The sequence below is a fragment of the Physeter macrocephalus genome, chromosome 7 (assembly GCF_002837175.3).
Source record: "Physeter macrocephalus isolate SW-GA chromosome 7, ASM283717v5, whole genome shotgun sequence".
Classification (NCBI taxonomy): domain Eukaryota; kingdom Metazoa; phylum Chordata; class Mammalia; order Artiodactyla; family Physeteridae; genus Physeter; species Physeter macrocephalus.
The window spans coordinates 106,914,881-106,932,157 of NC_041220.1; the positions used below are offsets into that span (position 1 = coordinate 106,914,881).

The following is a 17,277-nucleotide window of genomic DNA, read 5'->3' on the forward strand; positions in this document are numbered from 1 at the left end:
AATTCTCTCCTGCCTGGGGAGTTACGATGCACAGGAAGAGTTCTAAGAAGCGCTGTAGAAAACAGATATTGTACCTGGGTTCGCTGAATTTATTTCACCCTAGACCCTATCCACTAATATTTGCATCATGAAACACGATTTGGGAAACTGTGCTCTAGTATAAGTCTTTCAATTTACAGAGGCAGACAGAAAGTGAGACCCAGAGAGGTGAGTTGACGCCTTCGAGGTCACACAGCTATCTCCTGAATCTCAGAGCAGGGAGCTTTTCACTGCCCCTGATGTTTCCCTAATGGTCCACTTAGCAATCAGCTCACAAGAGGTAAAAATGGAACACTAGACCTCAGATTCCCATATCAATCTGACTAAATCATATATGAAAACTAATGTATCAAATAGGATTCGCTTTCCATCTCACCATACCAGAAAGTCAGTTATTCATTCAGCAGCTGTTTATTAAGCATTATGTGCCAGGCACTGCACATTTTGCAGTGAGCAAGACCTGGTTGTTCAGGAGACTGACAATAAAATTATCCCTAAAGAAACCAAAATTGATTGAACTATCCTTGAGAAGCCTGCTTCAAAGTAGGGACCTGTACGAAATTACATATTCACATTTCATTTGCTTCCATTAACAATGCTTACATTTAGATCTAATGATAATAATATGCTCTGGTCTGGAGTGGCTCTGGAACTAAATGCTCCCCTTTGCTGCACAGACTGCACAGAAGAAAAACAAAAAGACTGGAATTCATTGGGCTTTTTCATTGATTTTCCAATTTCAAGTTCATTCAAATATCATCTCTGTCTCCTACATTTTAGTTAAAATGCATTCCCTCACTTCCTATTGTCTACAAATGAAAATGCCTATTTAAAAATTGATTTTCTTTTTTGAAAGCATATCAACTCACACATTTCAAAGCCCTTCAGAAAACACGGTAGATCAAAAGCCATGTAACTTTAAAACATTATAGACTTGAGGTTGAGAAAGACCAGGTGATTATTCTATATGATCTTTTCAATGAACTGATAGCATCTGTCTAGGAATCAGGAGAATTGTTTTATGTTATGTAATTTGAAAAAGAAAATTCCAAATGAGAAAAAAAAATGGAATTCCAGGCTTGAGAAGTCTATATTTGATGTTGTGGCAGGAAGCCAGATTTCAGCACAGACTCACGATGTGTGTATCTAATTTTTTAAAATTCTGATGTATCAGAAACTCTTCAAGTTCTCTGGCCCCTGTGTGTACCTTTAAGGCCAAACTGACTGTAAAGAAAATAAATGGGTGCTTCCAGACCCAGCCAAAATCTTTCCTGCTTTTAAGGATGCTCTCATGGCTTCTCTAGGAGCCGTCCTGAAAACCAATCTGGCAAAGCAACAATAATCACCCCACAGAACACATAATTTGTGTCTATTAGACAGCAGAACAAATCAGGAAGAATTCCTCAGCTGTAGCAAAGACACAGAGCAAGGAGAAACTGCAGAAACACAGGCCACAGGAAGCAAGATACAGGAAAGCCACACACACTTCCATCAGCGCTACACACACATTGAACCTTATTGCTTAAAAATCAGCCCAAACACAAATAAGTCACTGAACGATCTATTCATTTAAAAGGGGAGGGGAGAGTATATTTTTTAAAGAAAAATACCACTTTTTTTTTTTTTTTTTTTTTTTTCTTAGAATCAGTCACCATCTTATCTTCTCTAACAGAACTATTGATCCATCTTTGCTAGGCTAGGGTATATTTGACTGAGTTTTTTCCAACTGCTTCTGCCAAATCTTTCCTCAACAAATCAGTCTGGTGAGGTTTCTAAGCACATGGACTACTACACCGACACAGAAGGCATGATAAACTGAGCAGCAGTGGAAATGTATGTGTGTGTCCGGTGTGTATTCTGCATGCTTGCTAATATCTATACGGTTATATAGATCCACGAAGAACAGTTCTTAGGCAGTTTAATGGAATCCATTTGCGGTGAAAGGCATTATTTTTGCCTAATGAAATCTCCCCCTCATGGTCCAGCTCCCAGACAGACCGGGCAGCAGGGTCACCATCTGGGGACGTCTGAGAGATCTGGCACGTACGAGTGAAAGGGCTCTCCTCTTCCTCCTTGTCCACCTCCGCGTCACCCGGGGTCACCACGTTGGGAATCATATGGATGTAGGCAGCTGCGATCTCCTTGTGGAAGGCGCTGTCCTGGTTGCAGGAGATGAGCTCATTGCTGATGTTCACTGTCTCCACCTGAGTGCGGGAGCAGAGGTGGCTGCACCCCAGCAGCTGGGCAAACACCTTCCGGAAGTCAGCGTTGAAGGCGTAGACGATGGGGTTGAGGGAGGAGTTGGCCCAGTCAAACCAGATGAAGACTTCGAAGGTGGTCTCGCTGACGCAGGGGAAGCCCTCGGGGTGTCCGCTGCAGAAAGGCACCATGCAGTTAAGGATGAAGAAGGGCAGCCAGCAGCACACGAAGACCCCCATGATCACCGATAGGGTCTTGAGGACCTAGGTCTCCTTCCTGATGGATGCCCGCAGGCCGGTGTCGGGCGCACAGGCCTCGCGGCTCCAGCAGCTCTGCGCATGCTCCGCGGCCCTCTCCAGGGAGGAAATCCTACGGATTTGCACCTGGGCGATGCGGTAGATGCGCGTGTAAGTCACGATCATGGTGGCCACCGGATTGTAGAAGCTGATGAGCGAGGAGGAGACTGCGTAAGTTCGGTTCAGGCTGGAGTCACAGTTTTCCAAGTCTGGCTCGCCGGCTTCCTCCCAGGGAGTCCCGTTGACCAGGTTAGATGGCGGGTCCACCCCACCCCAGGAGCCCATCTTGTCCCTGTGCCAGTGGAGCTGGACTGGGATGAAGGAGATGAGGATGGACAAGGTCCACGCCAGGCCGACCATGACCAAGGCCACACGCTGCGTCATCTTGCACTCGTAGCAGAAGGGCCTGGAGATGGCCCAGTAGCGCTCCACGCTGATGACGCACAGGTTCAGGATGGAGGCGGTGGAGCACGTGATGTCGAAGGCCATCCAGATGTCGCAGAAGGCCCCAAAAGGCCAGTAACCGGCCACCTCGGTGACCGCCTTCCAGGGCGTGACCAGCAGCGCCACGGAGAGGTCAGACAGAGCCAGAGACACAATGAAGACGTTGGTCATCTTGGCGCGCAGGTGGCGACTGCGCACGATGGACGCGCACACCAGCACATTGCCCCGCAGGGTCCGGACGATGAGCAGGGTCAGGAGGCCGGCCGTGACCACTGGCGCTGGCCCCAGCAGCGTCGCCCCCTCCGAGCCCCCCACGGCGCCCCACTGCGCCAGCTGCTGCTGCCGGGACCGCGCCCAATAGGCGGTGCCGTTTCGCCCCGGAGGCAGCATATCGGGTTCGGCGGCACAGGCGGGCTGCGCCAGGTCCCAACTTCCGCCCTGCGCTCCCCGGGCGGCCCCATCGGGTACCCGGGGGGTGGTACCCCGGGACCCACGGGTAAGGGATCCCCGAGCCTCGGGGGGCGCTCACCGTGCGCTGCGCCGGGGCCCCGGGGCGCGCCGGCACCCCTCTTGCCTCCTCGACCTCCTCCGGGTCTGTGGCCGCGTTGCGCCCCTCCAGTGCCGGCAAGCGGCTGGTGCCCGAGGGGCTGTTCCCGGGAGCCGGCAGTGCGCCAGCCGGCTACGGCGGCTGGGTCTGGTTCGGAGCCGGATAAGCTAAGAGCGAGCCACCACCGAGGCGGCGGGGGCCGGGAGCGGCCGGCGCCGGGCTAGCGCTGCTGCGCGGCCTCCTGCGCTCCTCGCTGCTCCCGGGGCCCGAGCTCCCGCACCCGCCCCCGCGCCACCGCACTCCCCAATCTCCTGCGTACCCGCCCCACCTATGCCTTGGCGCCCTCACTCTTCAAGCTGCGTCCGCCGGAGTTTGGGGGCAAACCCGCAGGTTTGAGAGGCGCTCTAGTACCAGAACCCGGCCCTTTGAAGACCCAGACCCGCGCCCAGTGAAGCCGAAGAGATGCCTGGCCCAGCCCTGGTGCCCTGGCCACTTCTGGGGAACAGGGAGGTGGAGTAGGAATGGGGAGAATCACTGGCTTCTAGACTGGGAAAGGGCGTTTGTAGGGTCAAGAGGATGGCCTTGGATTTCTCATAGACCTAAGTCCCACTCCGGACTGGCTGTGTGACCTTAAGTGTCCTCCTTAACTTCCTTGGGCCTTGGTTTCCTCGTCCACAAAATGGGGTAAACGATTCCTTCCTTCTCCATCGGGTGGTGTAAGGGCTCAGTGAAGCCAGGAGGTGGTGTCTCCTGAGAACACCTTCTCCCAGCCTCCCCCGGAACATCCACCCTAAGATTGGGACTTAACCTGACCTCTTGGGAAAGCCTATTCCCCACCCCCAATCCTTACGTGGCTTTTCCTTTGGGGAATAATTTTGGATGAACCCAGCAGGTTAGGAAGAGGAAGGGAGCTCCAGCCAGGTGCCTTCTCCCTGCAGGGAGCATTCAGTCTTTCTCTTTACAGGGATGGATTCCTATCTCATGCTTAACAGATGAGGAATCTGAGGCTTGAATAAGTGGCCCAAAGCCCAAATTCTTAAAAAAGAACGGTGGGGAGACACTGGAGAGGGAGGGCAGTGTTCCTGGATCTTACCTCCCTGCCAGCTGACAGCTGCGCTCGTGAGTCCCCGGGTCTCTCTGCTGGTGTTAAGCTCGGTGGAAGGCAGCTGGCAAGAAATGGAGGAGGCGGCAGCATGCTGCTTAGGTTCATCTGAGACCCGCTGACCTATACACCCACCCTGTGTTGGGGTCTAGAAATGGGGGCTGGACTCTCAACTCCTCCCTAGTCTCTCTCTGCGCTCTGACCCACCTGCCCCATTCGCCCTGAGCCCCACCTGGACCCTGGTCCAATAGCTGCAAGTGAAGCAGCTTCTCAGACCCAGCCTGCTCAGCCCTACACAGCCTCTCCCACCACAAACCATCTCCCCCTTCAGTGCTTTCTGCTGCCAGAGATGACAGGACCACCTGTCCAGGTGTCTATGCCTAAAACGGGGGAGTCACACTTACACCTGTCTCTCCCCATCTCCTAGGAGCTAGACCACCCCTCTCTCCACTGATGTCCCTGTCCCGGACTTTCCCTTCTCCAAGCTGTTTTATGGTGACGCTACCCTAGCCCCCAGGTTCTGTGCATCCTCCACTCAGTGGCAGGCAGAGTGATCTTTCTCAAATATAACTATGATCATGCCTCTCCCCAGATGAAAAACTCTCAGTAGCTCCCTGTGATCCTTGATCCTGAGGCAAGCGAGGTCTTTTAAGTCTTTTCATCATTGTGCCCTTGCTCAGTGCCCAGCTTCTACTTCTATGTTGCTCCTCTATATGCAACCTGGATTCAAACCACTATCAACACACACACACACACACACACATTGTAATTTCCCTAATGAGTTATATGGTAATTCTTTACCCTGAAATGACCTCCCTCCCATTTTGTCCTCCTGGGGAACACCAACACATGATGTTAGCAAAGAACTTGGGTTTTAGAGACAGGGGTTTGAATTTCAGTTTCTTATTCACTTATTCAGCAAATATTTATTGAGCACCTATTATGTCCCAGATGCTGTTTTGTTTGCTGGGAATACAAGGGTATATAAATATATATATATACATACGTAAATATATATAAATATATATGTATGTATATATATATGTATGTATATATATATATATATATATATATATATAGCCCTTTACCTCCACAAAGTTATAGTCTAGTGTTGGAGAGAGGCTTTAATCCAAGAATCACCCAGAGAAATGTATGATTACAACTGTGACAAGTGCTATGAAGGAAAAGTACACAGACTTATGAAAGTGTACAATAGGTTGGTTTGACCAAGACAAAATGTCTAGAGAAGGCTTCCCTGGGGTAGTCTCTCTTTGGGTTGAAATCACAGTTAAGAAGGCAAAAGAGAAGATAAGAGAAGGAAAGCATGGCAGGCAGGGGCAGGTATTTACTAGCTGTGGGATCTTGGGCAAGTTATTTGATCTCTCTGAGCCTCAGTTTCCTCATCTTCAAAATGGGTTGATCATAGTAGTTTCAAAGATAAATGTGATAATACCAAAATCATTCCTGTATGAGTGACTCTGAGCCTCCCTTTTTCCTCTGGCTGTACTGGGGCAGTTCCTTACCCTGGGCTGCTCTCCAAGGATATTTCTGCCCTGAGTTTTGTGAAAGAGAGTCAGAAAGTGGATGCATTATTGGGCCTGAGAGGCTGGAGGAAGAAGGAATGGTCCCAGAGGAAGAGATTATGTTTGTCTTCATAATAAAGAGCAGAAGGGGAAAAGTGGGAAGAGAGATTGAAAGCTCAAGGTGGGGTTTCCCAGGGAAGTTTGATGTGAATGAGGTGAGGGAACTGGGGTCTGTAGGAAAGTGGATAGGAAGGGACAGGGAATTTTAGAGAAGGATTACCTGTTGCCTTCCCAGAACTTAAGAAATGCAAGAAAAGTCTGAGTTAAGAAGAAATTATCTTCTTGAACATAACACTGCTTGGAGACTGAAACACACAGATCATGGCTTTATATGTTGTATGGAGCACTTACCAATGTTCGTACCTTTCCCTCCTTTTAGATCTGACTTAAACTGCACCCCTCCAGGAAGCCTTCCTGGCTCTTCTGGACTGAGTCAGTATCCTGAGCTCCAGCGGAGCCCTGGATTGGCTCATAAGGCAGCAATCGTGACACTATATTGTCACCATTCATTTACATGGCTATCTGATCCTCTAGCCTCTGAACTTCTTAAATCAACAAACTGCATCTTATTTGTGTCTGAATTCCCCAAACCAACACAATGAGTGGGTGCTTGACAAATCTTTGTTGGTGGAGGAATAATAAAAGGGGGGGCTCTGTGCCCAACACTCTGACACTAATGGACAATTCAATCAGCAAAGGTACACACGAGCTCACCACACAGTTTTGCATTGGTTTTTCAGATAGTTCTGACTCCCTGAATTTCATCCATTCATTCATCCAGCAAGCATTTATTAAGGACCTACTATGTGGGAGACAGAGGGGAGGCTGTCTGGGGTATACAAGTCATAGCCAGGGTAGGTTTGTATAGTGATTATTTAAAACTTCCAGCAAAAGGCAGTAAATTATATTGAGAAAGGGGCATCTTTTTCTAATTAACACAAAACTGATGTTTGAGCCAGGCTCAAACATAACTACATCCCAGGCTCTGCCCTAAGCTGGAGGATACAAGAAGAATCAAATATACATCCCTGTCCTCCTGGGGCTTACATTCCCAAAGAAGGAGGAGGTGGAGGAGGAGGAAGAAGGAGGGGAAGGGGAAAAGGGAGAGGGAAGGGGAAGAGGAAAAGGAAGAGGAAAGAGTGTGTGAGAGAGAATGACACCTTTGAGCCTCTACCCTGGTCTTTGCAGTTACAAAAGCCTTTTGCTGTCACATATCTGAGTTGCGTTTCAGTTGTCACCTACGACTGAAAAAGCCCTGCCCAGATCAGGGAATAAACAAGGTTCAGTGGTGACAGGAGAACAGGGGAATGAACTGCCCGTTTGGGTGGGCAGCACGGGGGTGGGCAGCACGGGGAAGGGCAGCACGGAAGAGAGGACACTCAAGCTGGAGGGCTGAACGGAGTCCATCAGCATTCTGGGGTTGGAAGGGCATTCCTAGCAGAGGGAACAGCATGTGCAAAGGCTCAGAGGCATGAAGCTTCGTGTGTGAAAGGACAGATTTCAGAACTCCAAGACTCTTTCCTCTGTTGTCGAAAATATCAGGTTTCTCATCATTTTTGGAAACTGAGAGTTTTCTCTCTATCCATAAGACCTTGGGAAAGCAAAGTAAATTAATATGCTGCCAGGGTGCTACAGCCCTTGTCTCTTCCATCCTCACAGGGAGCAGTCTGCCTGGTAGGGATGATGGTTTTGTGTAAGCAGTGGCTGCCCTCTCTCACCCAAGCTCTTTCCCACATACTTCAAAAGAGCTGGTTAACAACCGAAAACCAAAGAGTCTCTTGGGTCAGCCTCAGAACCCAGCCACGTCTGTACAGACTCTAACCAACTAAGCGGCTAATAAATTTCTTCCCTTATTTTATCCCAGCTAGAGCCCTGCTCTCAGAGGATGACAGCAAGTAAGTGATCCTCTCACACTTTTGGCTCCTGCAAAATTGTATTAAGAGGATTTTCTTAGAACATTTTAGCACAAAGGGGGTTTTCCTAATCCGGTTAGCAAATAGTCCTCTATTTAAACTCATTGATCCTTCTTTTTCTGAAGATATATTTTAAATTGGATTCGCTTCGCTGAGACAAATGGCTAAATCAATGGGCCAACAGCCAGGATTTTGCTGCTGCCGCCGCCACCACCACCACTGCCACCACTGCCACTGATGATATCAAAAGAGTCAACTCTGTTTTACACCAAGACGGGCTTAGTTCCTTGGCTGTAGGATACACCCAGGCTGTCAATGTACTCAGCTTGGCTCAGCAGAGCCCAGGCAGAAAGGTAGAGATGAAACATCAGCCTCCATCCCTGAGGCTGGAGAAGCCCCCTCAAGCACACATCCACTGATGGTGACCTGGAGGCCTCTTCAAACCCAAAGGCTGGTCCCCAGGCCCCCATCCCTCTCCCAACTCAGAAACACAGGAAGCTGAAAGCAGCCATTTCTGGCAGGGAAAAATAGCTATCCCAGAGTTAGCATATTCACTTAGATAGAGGATGGAAGAGGGGTTTGAAAGTCAGACAGTCCCATGTTCAAATCCCTCTTCTCTGACTTACTAGCTGTGGGACCTTGAGCAAGTTACTTAACTTCTCTGAGCCTCAGTTTCCTCATCTTTAAAATGGTAACACTAATACTTACTATGCAGAGATATTATCAATAAACAACATGCTGTACTTAGGAAATGGTAAGCCCCTGTATTAGTCAGGTTTTGTTGCCATAATGCTGTGTAACAAACAGCCCCAGGATCTCAGTGGCTTAAAATAATGAACTTTTATTTGTTGCTAATGGTCTGTGGTCAGCTGGGGAAGCTTTGCCCCGAACTGTGGGTCAGGTTCAGTTTGCTCCTCCACTCTCTCATTGCCAGGCCACTGATACCCCTGGGGCTTGCCTTCTTGGGATGCAGGGTGAGAGCCAAGAGGGTTGCCCCAGCCATGCACATACTTGGAGCTTCTGGTTGGATGGAGCATATGTTAACTCAACTCATGCACCCAGGACCAAAGCAGGTCAGTGGGCGAGCAAGAACTATGCCCTGTCCACAGGGAAGCCACGGCAATGTGAGGAGGCCAGGAACAATTGTGAGCAAATAATATCAGCCACACTTATATGTGGAATCTAAAATATGGCACAAATGAACTTATCTACGAAACAGAAATAGGCTCACAGACATAGAGAACAGACTTGTGGTTGCCAAGGGGGAGTGGAGGGGAGGGAGGGATGCCCTGGGAGTTTGAGGTTAGTAGATGCAAACTATTACACATAGAATGAATAAACAAGATCCTGCTCTATAGCACAGGAAACTATATTCAATCTCCTGGGATAAACCATAATGGAAAAGAATATGAGAAAGAATGTATATATGTGTATAACTGAGTCACTTTACTGTACAGCAGAAATTAACACAATATTGTAAATCAACTATACTTCAATAAAAAATTTTAAAATTTAAAAAAGAAGAAAAGAAAATCACATCTTATAACCATAATAGTAATAATTGATTTAGACAAGAATCATCACTAAGTAAAAGTTTGGAGAGGAACAGGATATTTGCATGGTCTCAAAGCACCTCCACTCATTTATTTATTACTTACAAAGAGAAAAAATGGTAACTTCACTGTTGAGAAACCTTAATGAGGTGAACAAAGTTAACACCCCCAGGAATGGGACAAACAGACATCAAGTGGCCCTCAATGTGATGCACCAAGGACACAGCATCTTTATGTAGCATCCCTGCTCCCTGAGGAAACAGACAAACCCACATTGGGGACCTTGAACAACTGACCTGAACTCTTCAGAAGTATCAATGTCACAACAGACAAAGAAGGGCCAAGGGACCGTTCCAGATTAAAGAAGACGGTGGAAGCATGCCAGCGATCGGGAGAGACCCTTTAAAAGATGTTATTGCGACAGTTGGCAAAACGTTCATGTGGACACTACATTAGACAATCATTGACAAGTAGACCATTGACAATCAACAATTATTGATAATTAAGACAGTTGTATGGCAGCAACCTTAAATTTCCTGAATTTGATCATTGGACCTCCCTTGTTCTTAGAGAATACCTGCTGAAATGTTTAAGGGAAAAGGAGCCAGATGCCTAAACTAAACTTCACATGCTCCAGGAGAGGATCCATAACAGATCACATCAGATCAGGCCATATATGCAGTAGAGACATGGTCAAGAACAACTGGTGCATCTGGGTAAAGGGTAAATGAAAGTTCTTTGTCCTACTACTCTTCTGTAAGCTTGAAATGATTTCAAAATTAAAAAAAATTTATGGAAGCAACCTAAACATCCATCAACAGATGAATGGATAAAGAAGATGTGGTACATATACACAATGGAATATTACTCAGCCGTAAAAAAGAATGAAATTATGCCATTTGTAGCAACATGAAGGGACCTAGAGATTATCATACTAAGTGAAGTAAATCAAACAGAGAAAGACAAATATCATATGATATCACTTATATGTGGAATCTTAAAAAAAATGATGCAAATGAACTTATTTACAAAACAGAAATAGACCCACATAGAAAACAAACATTACCAAAGGGGAAAGGGAGTGGGGGAGGGATAAATTGGGAATTGGGGTTTAACGGATACACACTACTATATATAAAAAAGATAAACAACAAGAACCTACTGTATAGCACAAGGAACTGTATTTGATATTTTATAATAACCTATAATGGAAAAGAATCTGAAAAAGAATATATATATGTATGTATGTATGTATGTATGTATAACTGAATCACTTTGCTGTATACCTGAAACACTGTAAACCAACTATACTTCAATTAAATTTTTTTTTGTGTGTGTGGTACGCGGGCCTCTCACTGCTGTGGCCTCTCCCGTTGCGAAGCACAGGCTCCAGACACGCAGGCTCAGTGGCCATGGCTCACGGGCCCAGCTGCTCCATGGCATGTGGGATCTTCCCAGACCAGGGCACGAACCCATGTCCCCTGCATCGGCAGGCGGACTCTCAACCACTGCGCCACCAGGGAAGCCCCAATTAAATTTTTAATTAATTAATTGTTTTAAAAAGAAATTTTAAATAAATATATTGATTAAGGGTGCTATCAGCTGTGCATAACGGAAAGCCTGACTATTCATGGTTTATGCACTAAAGACACATACATAACAGGAAATTCAGAGGGAGCCGGCAAGGGCTGGTGCAAAAGCTCAGTGATACAACTGAGGACCCAGAATCTTTTCATCTTTTCATCCAAATGCTTCACCTTCTCAACACTGTGGCTTTGTGCCCTTGGAGCCTCATGGTCACAGGATGGCTGTTACAGCTTTCGGCATCATGACCAAGTTCAAACTCCAGGAGAAAAATGGGGGGAGACTATGTCAGGGGGACTTTTCTTGATATGTCTCTCACCTGTCACCAGTGAAGAAAATCTTCTTAGAAGGACCTTATGTCTCCTTAGCCAGAAGGGAACCACGTGGCCACCCCTAGCTACAAGGCAGACTGCAAAATGTTTCCAGTATCAGGGAAAAGGGAACAAACTGCCCATGCTTGGCTTCAACAGACCATGAGTCATCACCTGAGACCGGGCCCTTTGCGTCCCCAACCAAAGTCAGGGTTTTCTTAGCAAGCAAAGGAATTGTTCTCGGAAAGCAATTAGCAGTGTATGTCATCATTGATATTTGCTAAATACCTGCTCGGTCGACATTGTACTGAACATCAGAGATTAATTAAAGAGGTGAAACCTCAGTCCCCATCCCTGGAGCTCACAGTCTGTAATTCCCCCATCACAGCCCTCCATCTGGAGTGTGGAAGCCCCTTCACAGTTCAATTAGGAAGTGGTACCAAGAAAAGGTGACCTCACAAAGTTTATCTGAGTTTTTCTAATAGCAAATAAACAAATAACTTTTTAACCTTCCTAATATCAAACAAATACATGTTTTCTTACTGAGTTTTCCATAGTATTGAAACTATCTTCCAGTTCCCCATTTTTGTCTTAAGAACCCATGTCCCCTGCATCGGCAGGCGGACTCTCAACCACTGCGCCACCAGGGAAGCCCCAATTAAATTTTTAATTAATTAATTGTTTTAAAAAGAAATTTTAAATAAATATATTGATTAAGGGTGCTATCAGCTGTGCATAACGGAAAGCCTGACTATTCATGGTTTATGCACTAAAGACACATACATAACAGGAAATTCAGAGGGAGCCGGCAAGGGCTGGTGCAAAAGCTCAGTGATACAACTGAGGACCCAGAATCTTTTCATCTTTTCATCCAAATGCTTCACCTTCTCAACACTGTGGCTTTGTGCCCTTGGAGCCTCATGGTCACAGGATGGCTGTTACAGCTTTCGGCATCATGACCAAGTTCAAACTCCAGGAGAAAAATGGGGGGAGACTATGTCAGGGGGACTTTTCTTGATATGTCTCTCACCTGTCACCAGTGAAGAAAATCTTCTTAGAAGGACCTTATGTCTCCTTAGCCAGAAGGGAACCACGTGGCCACCCCTAGCTACAAGGCAGACTGCAAAATGTTTCCAGTATCAGGGAAAAGGGAACAAACTGCCCATGCTTGGCTTCAACAGACCATGAGTCATCACCTGAGACCGGGCCCTTTGCGTCCCCAACCAAAGTCAGGGTTTTCTTAGCAAGCAAAGGAATTGTTCTCGGAAAGCAATTAGCAGTGTATGTCATCATTGATATTTGCTAAATACCTGCTCGGTCGACATTGTACTGAACATCAGAGATTAATTAAAGAGGTGAAACCTCAGTCCCCATCCCTGGAGCTCACAGTCTGTAATTCCCCCATCACAGCCCTCCATCTGGAGTGTGGAAGCCCCTTCACAGTTCAATTAGGAAGTGGTACCAAGAAAAGGTGACCTCACAAAGTTTATCTGAGTTTTTCTAATAGCAAATAAACAAATAACTTTTTAACCTTCCTAATATCAAACAAATACATGTTTTCTTACTGAGTTTTCCATAGTATTGAAACTATCTTCCAGTTCCCCATTTTTGTCTTAAAAGATCTTTAAGCATTCATTCATTTATTTTTTCATTTGACAATGATTATGGAGCTCCTCTTCTCCTGGGACTGAGGACACAGTCCTCAGGAAAAAAAAAGACACTGTCTCTCCCTTTTGAGGCTTACAGTTAAGTGGTTTTAAAAAAAAGGACTACTAGTCAAACAATCTGACACATAATTATATGATTAAAAGGTACAAGAGACACAGTGAAGGAAAGCTAAATGGTGTTGCAAAAGTTCATAGGGACACCAGACCTGGTCTAGCGGTGAGTGAAGACTTCCCTGAGAAACCATTGTTTGGATGGAGATCTGAAAGATGAGTAGGAATTAACTAATTGAAAGGAAGAGGAAGCAGCAAGTGCAAAGGTCCTGGGGCAGGAGGGTACATAACACATTCAAAAAACTAAAGAATCTGGTCAGTGTGATGGAGCACAGAGGAAAAGTGAAGCACAAGGAAAGTGATATGAGATCAGGCTGGAGAGGTGGTCAAGAAAGACCATGCAGGACTCGGGGCCAAGGTTAAGTTTCTCTGTCTCAGCAGTGAGGGGAGGCCACCAGAGGATGTTGGGCAGGGGAAGGATAGGAGCATCTTGGCCTTTCTCAAACACCACTCCAGCCATAGCATGAAGGACAGACTGGTAGAGGCAAGGGATGCACCGGAGAAATGAGTGAGGAAGCTACTTCGGAATACCAAGATGGAGATGATGGTGGCTTGGAGTAGGTGGTGGGGTTGGAAGTGGGGAGAAGTGGATGGAACCAAGGTATTTGGGGGCAGAAGTGACAGGTGTGGCCACTGATTGGAAATGAGGCATAAGGGCAGTGTAGAGACAGACCTTGTATGTCTGACTTGAATAACAGACAGAGGCTGGAACAATCCATAGGGGTGGAAAATATGAAGGGAGAAGTGGCCAGAGGAGTGGGATATCTTGAGTTTGGTGTTGGACGCATTCAGTATAAAGTGCCTTTGAGACATCCAAGTACGCTGCTGGAAATAACCAGCCTGCAGTTGAGAGGTCAGGCTGAAAATGCAAATTTCAGAGCCAACAGTATCTGTACGGTAGGCAAGCCCTTGGCCATGAACTAGACCACCAAGAAGAGCAGTGAGAAGCCAAGAGGACCCAGTATAGCCCCCCATTAATTCCAACACCAAATGGCCAAGAAGAGGGCCATGAGCCTGCAAACAGCTCTGAGAAGGGAGACCAAAGGAATAGAACCAACCCAGAGGAAGTGTGTCATTGAAGCCAAAACCCGAAGCTCACCCGCTCCATCTGCAGACAGGGAAACCAAGACACAGACGGCTTGGTAGTGCCCTGGACCATCCAGCTTTTGCCGGTGTAAAGGGAAAAAGCATTTCCTATGCATGCTATAACAAACTGCCACAAACTTTGTGGCTTAAAACATAAATGTATTACCTTACCGTTCTGGACATCAAAAGATCAAAATGAGTCTTACTGGACCGAAATGAAGGCGTTGGCAGAGCCATCAACAGAGGCCTGAAGGAGAATCCCATCCCTGCCTCTTCCAGCTTCTGGTGGCTGCTGGCACTGCTTGGCTTGTGGCCACATCACTTCAATCTCTGCCTCTGTAATCACATTGCCTCCTCCTCTTCCATAGTTAAATCTTCCTTTTATAAAGACATTTGTGATTACATTGAGGGCCTGCCGTGATATTCCATGAGAATCTCCCACCTTAATATCCTTGACTTAATCACATCTGCAAAGTCCCTTTTGCCTTCTAAGGTGACCTATTCACAGGTTCCAGGGATTAGGACGTGTGGACATCTTTAGGGGGCATTGTCTTTCCTCCTACGGGCTCTCTGGGCCATGTAGAGGACCAGCGATCTGAGAATTCTCGGAGCAGCACTTGTCGTGTGCAAAGAGAGACATCTGGTCCACACCCGGCAGCATCCCTGGAGGCAGAGACCTGAAATTGTCAGTGTAGCCATAATAAGAGCTTGCTGCCCGCCAGGCTCTATGGTTCCAGCTTTACATGCATCATCTCAGTTCATGCTTTCAGTGACCCTTTAAGGTGTGTCAGGCTATCCCCACTGTCTTATAGAGGAGAAGAGCAAGGCTCAGTGAGGGGACAGTAACTTGCAGCAGAGACCTGAACCTGGACTCAAAGCCTGTCCATCTCTCCAAACAACACTTCTGCCACGGAAGTACCATTCGTCAGGGACATATTAAGGGGCAGCCCCGGCTCTCTGTGCACCTGGGTGGGTAGAATCAGGGCCCTTTCCTGGAAGGCCCCACCCCTAACTCTTGCTGGGATCTTGTCCTTTCTTCAGGGTCCAGCATAGCACTCAAGGAACACCCGGATTCTAACATCAGGGACAGAGCCCTCACCTGTTTCTGCAGTTCACCTGTGACCACGGTGCTGGCCACGGTCTTAAACACCATCATGCCATCATGTCACCTTTAAATTGTAGGGGAAATTGCACTTTTGGGGACGGTGCCCAGTGCAGGGAGGTGATCTGCCCTGTTCCTCCTTTGGCTACTCTTTGGCTCTGTGACCTGGTGGACACAGCTGTGGAACTCAGTCCTGCCCAGTGAGCAGGCCACGCCATCCCCTGCCAGGCAGGGTGGGTGAAGGGCTGACCGCGGCCGGAATGGAGCATCGAGGGGAGGCAGGAGTACCTTTCATCCCCTGGATCACATTCCTGGAAAAGGTGAAACCGTTTTTGTTAAGGTCATGTGCTCACGGGACAGTTGTTAGGACTACGAGAAGATATTGGAGGAAACAGTGGGAAGCATGATGTGGACATGGGGAAAAGGACATATCAGTGGGTGGGCTTTATGTGCTAATCCCCCAGCACCAACCAGCACTGCAGCACCTCCCCACTCTCAGGCTTACCCCTCCATGCTAGAGCCCAGGGGCACTTCTGAGCTGAGGCCGACTTCAGAGAATGCTAGTTAGGATGGGTCAGCTGCAAGTAACAAAATACCCAACGCACAGCAGGCATCAGCAGGCTCCCAGGGCCAGATCCAGCCCACTGCCTGTTTGGGTCAATAAAGTTTTATTGGCACAGCCCCACCCATTCATTGATGAATCACCTGTGGCTGCTTTCATGCTACAGGGGCAGGGGCAGAGGTAAGTAGTTGCAACAGAGAGCTTATGGTCCACCAAACCTAAAATATTTTCTACCTGGCCCTCTACAGAAAATGTTTGCCCACCCTTTGCTTAAACAACAATAACGTTTACCTCCCATAAGAAGGAGTTCAGAGGACGACAGTTCCAGGATCAGACAGGGGCTCAGCAGTGTATTCAAGGACTCAGCCTTCTTCCATCTCCTTCCTCTGCATATTGGCCTCTTATTCTTGGGCTGCTTGCTTCATGGTCACAAACTGGCTGCCACAGCTCCAGGCTTGACTTCCTCCCACAACCACATTTAGGCAGGAAAAAAGGCAAACCTCCTCCTCATCTCTTCTTTATTAGGGATCCAAATCCTTCCAGGGCTATCCAGCAGAGGCCTCTTACCTCTCATGGTCAAGACCAGGGGGTCAGCAAACATTTTCTGTAAAGGACCAGACAGTAAATATGGTAGGTTCTTATGGGCCATAAGAACCTTATGGTCTCTGCAGCATATTCTTTTTTGAATGTGGTTTTTTTAAAAAACAACCTTTCAAAAATGTAAAAACCATTCTTAGCTCACAGGCATAGGTTACCCCCAACTGGTCTAGAGCTATTCACATGCCCACCTCTATACCGTCCATACCGATGCCCGGCAAAGGGGAGGAGGGTGTCACTATGCTTGGCTTAGACCAATCACCCAAGACGGGTGTTCTAGAAACATCTGCCAAGACATGTAGGCAGCCCTTGCGGCTGTCAGTCTGTCAGGGAGACGGTCGGATCACTCCTGTCCCGGCGGGAAGAAGCGATTGACCTCTGGTTCCTCCCTACGGAGGAGAACAGACCCCACCTACAGGCCTCCGTAGAACTGGGTGCCCCTGCTTAGCTCCTGTTGCAGAGCAGGAAGAGGGGAGCACATCCTAATGCACGGTCTTGTCTGGACTCTTTATTAAGCACCAGGCTTAAAGCGCCCTCTTGTGCCTTAAAAGCAAACGAGGGTCCGCAGATGTGGACTAGAA

General features: G+C 47.4%; 1 protein-coding gene across 1 annotated transcript; it reads right to left on the reverse strand.

Moving 5' to 3' along the window:
- Window positions 1–1,731: 1,731 nt before the first annotated feature.
- On the reverse strand, window positions 1,732–3,368 carry DRD5 (dopamine receptor D5). Its single transcript, XM_024119537.2, is given in 2 exon segments — window positions 1,732–1,993; window positions 1,995–3,368. Coding segments are annotated over 2 exon segments (1,410 nt in total). The 3' UTR covers window positions 1,732–1,957.
- Window positions 3,369–17,277: the final 13,909 nt, after the last annotated feature.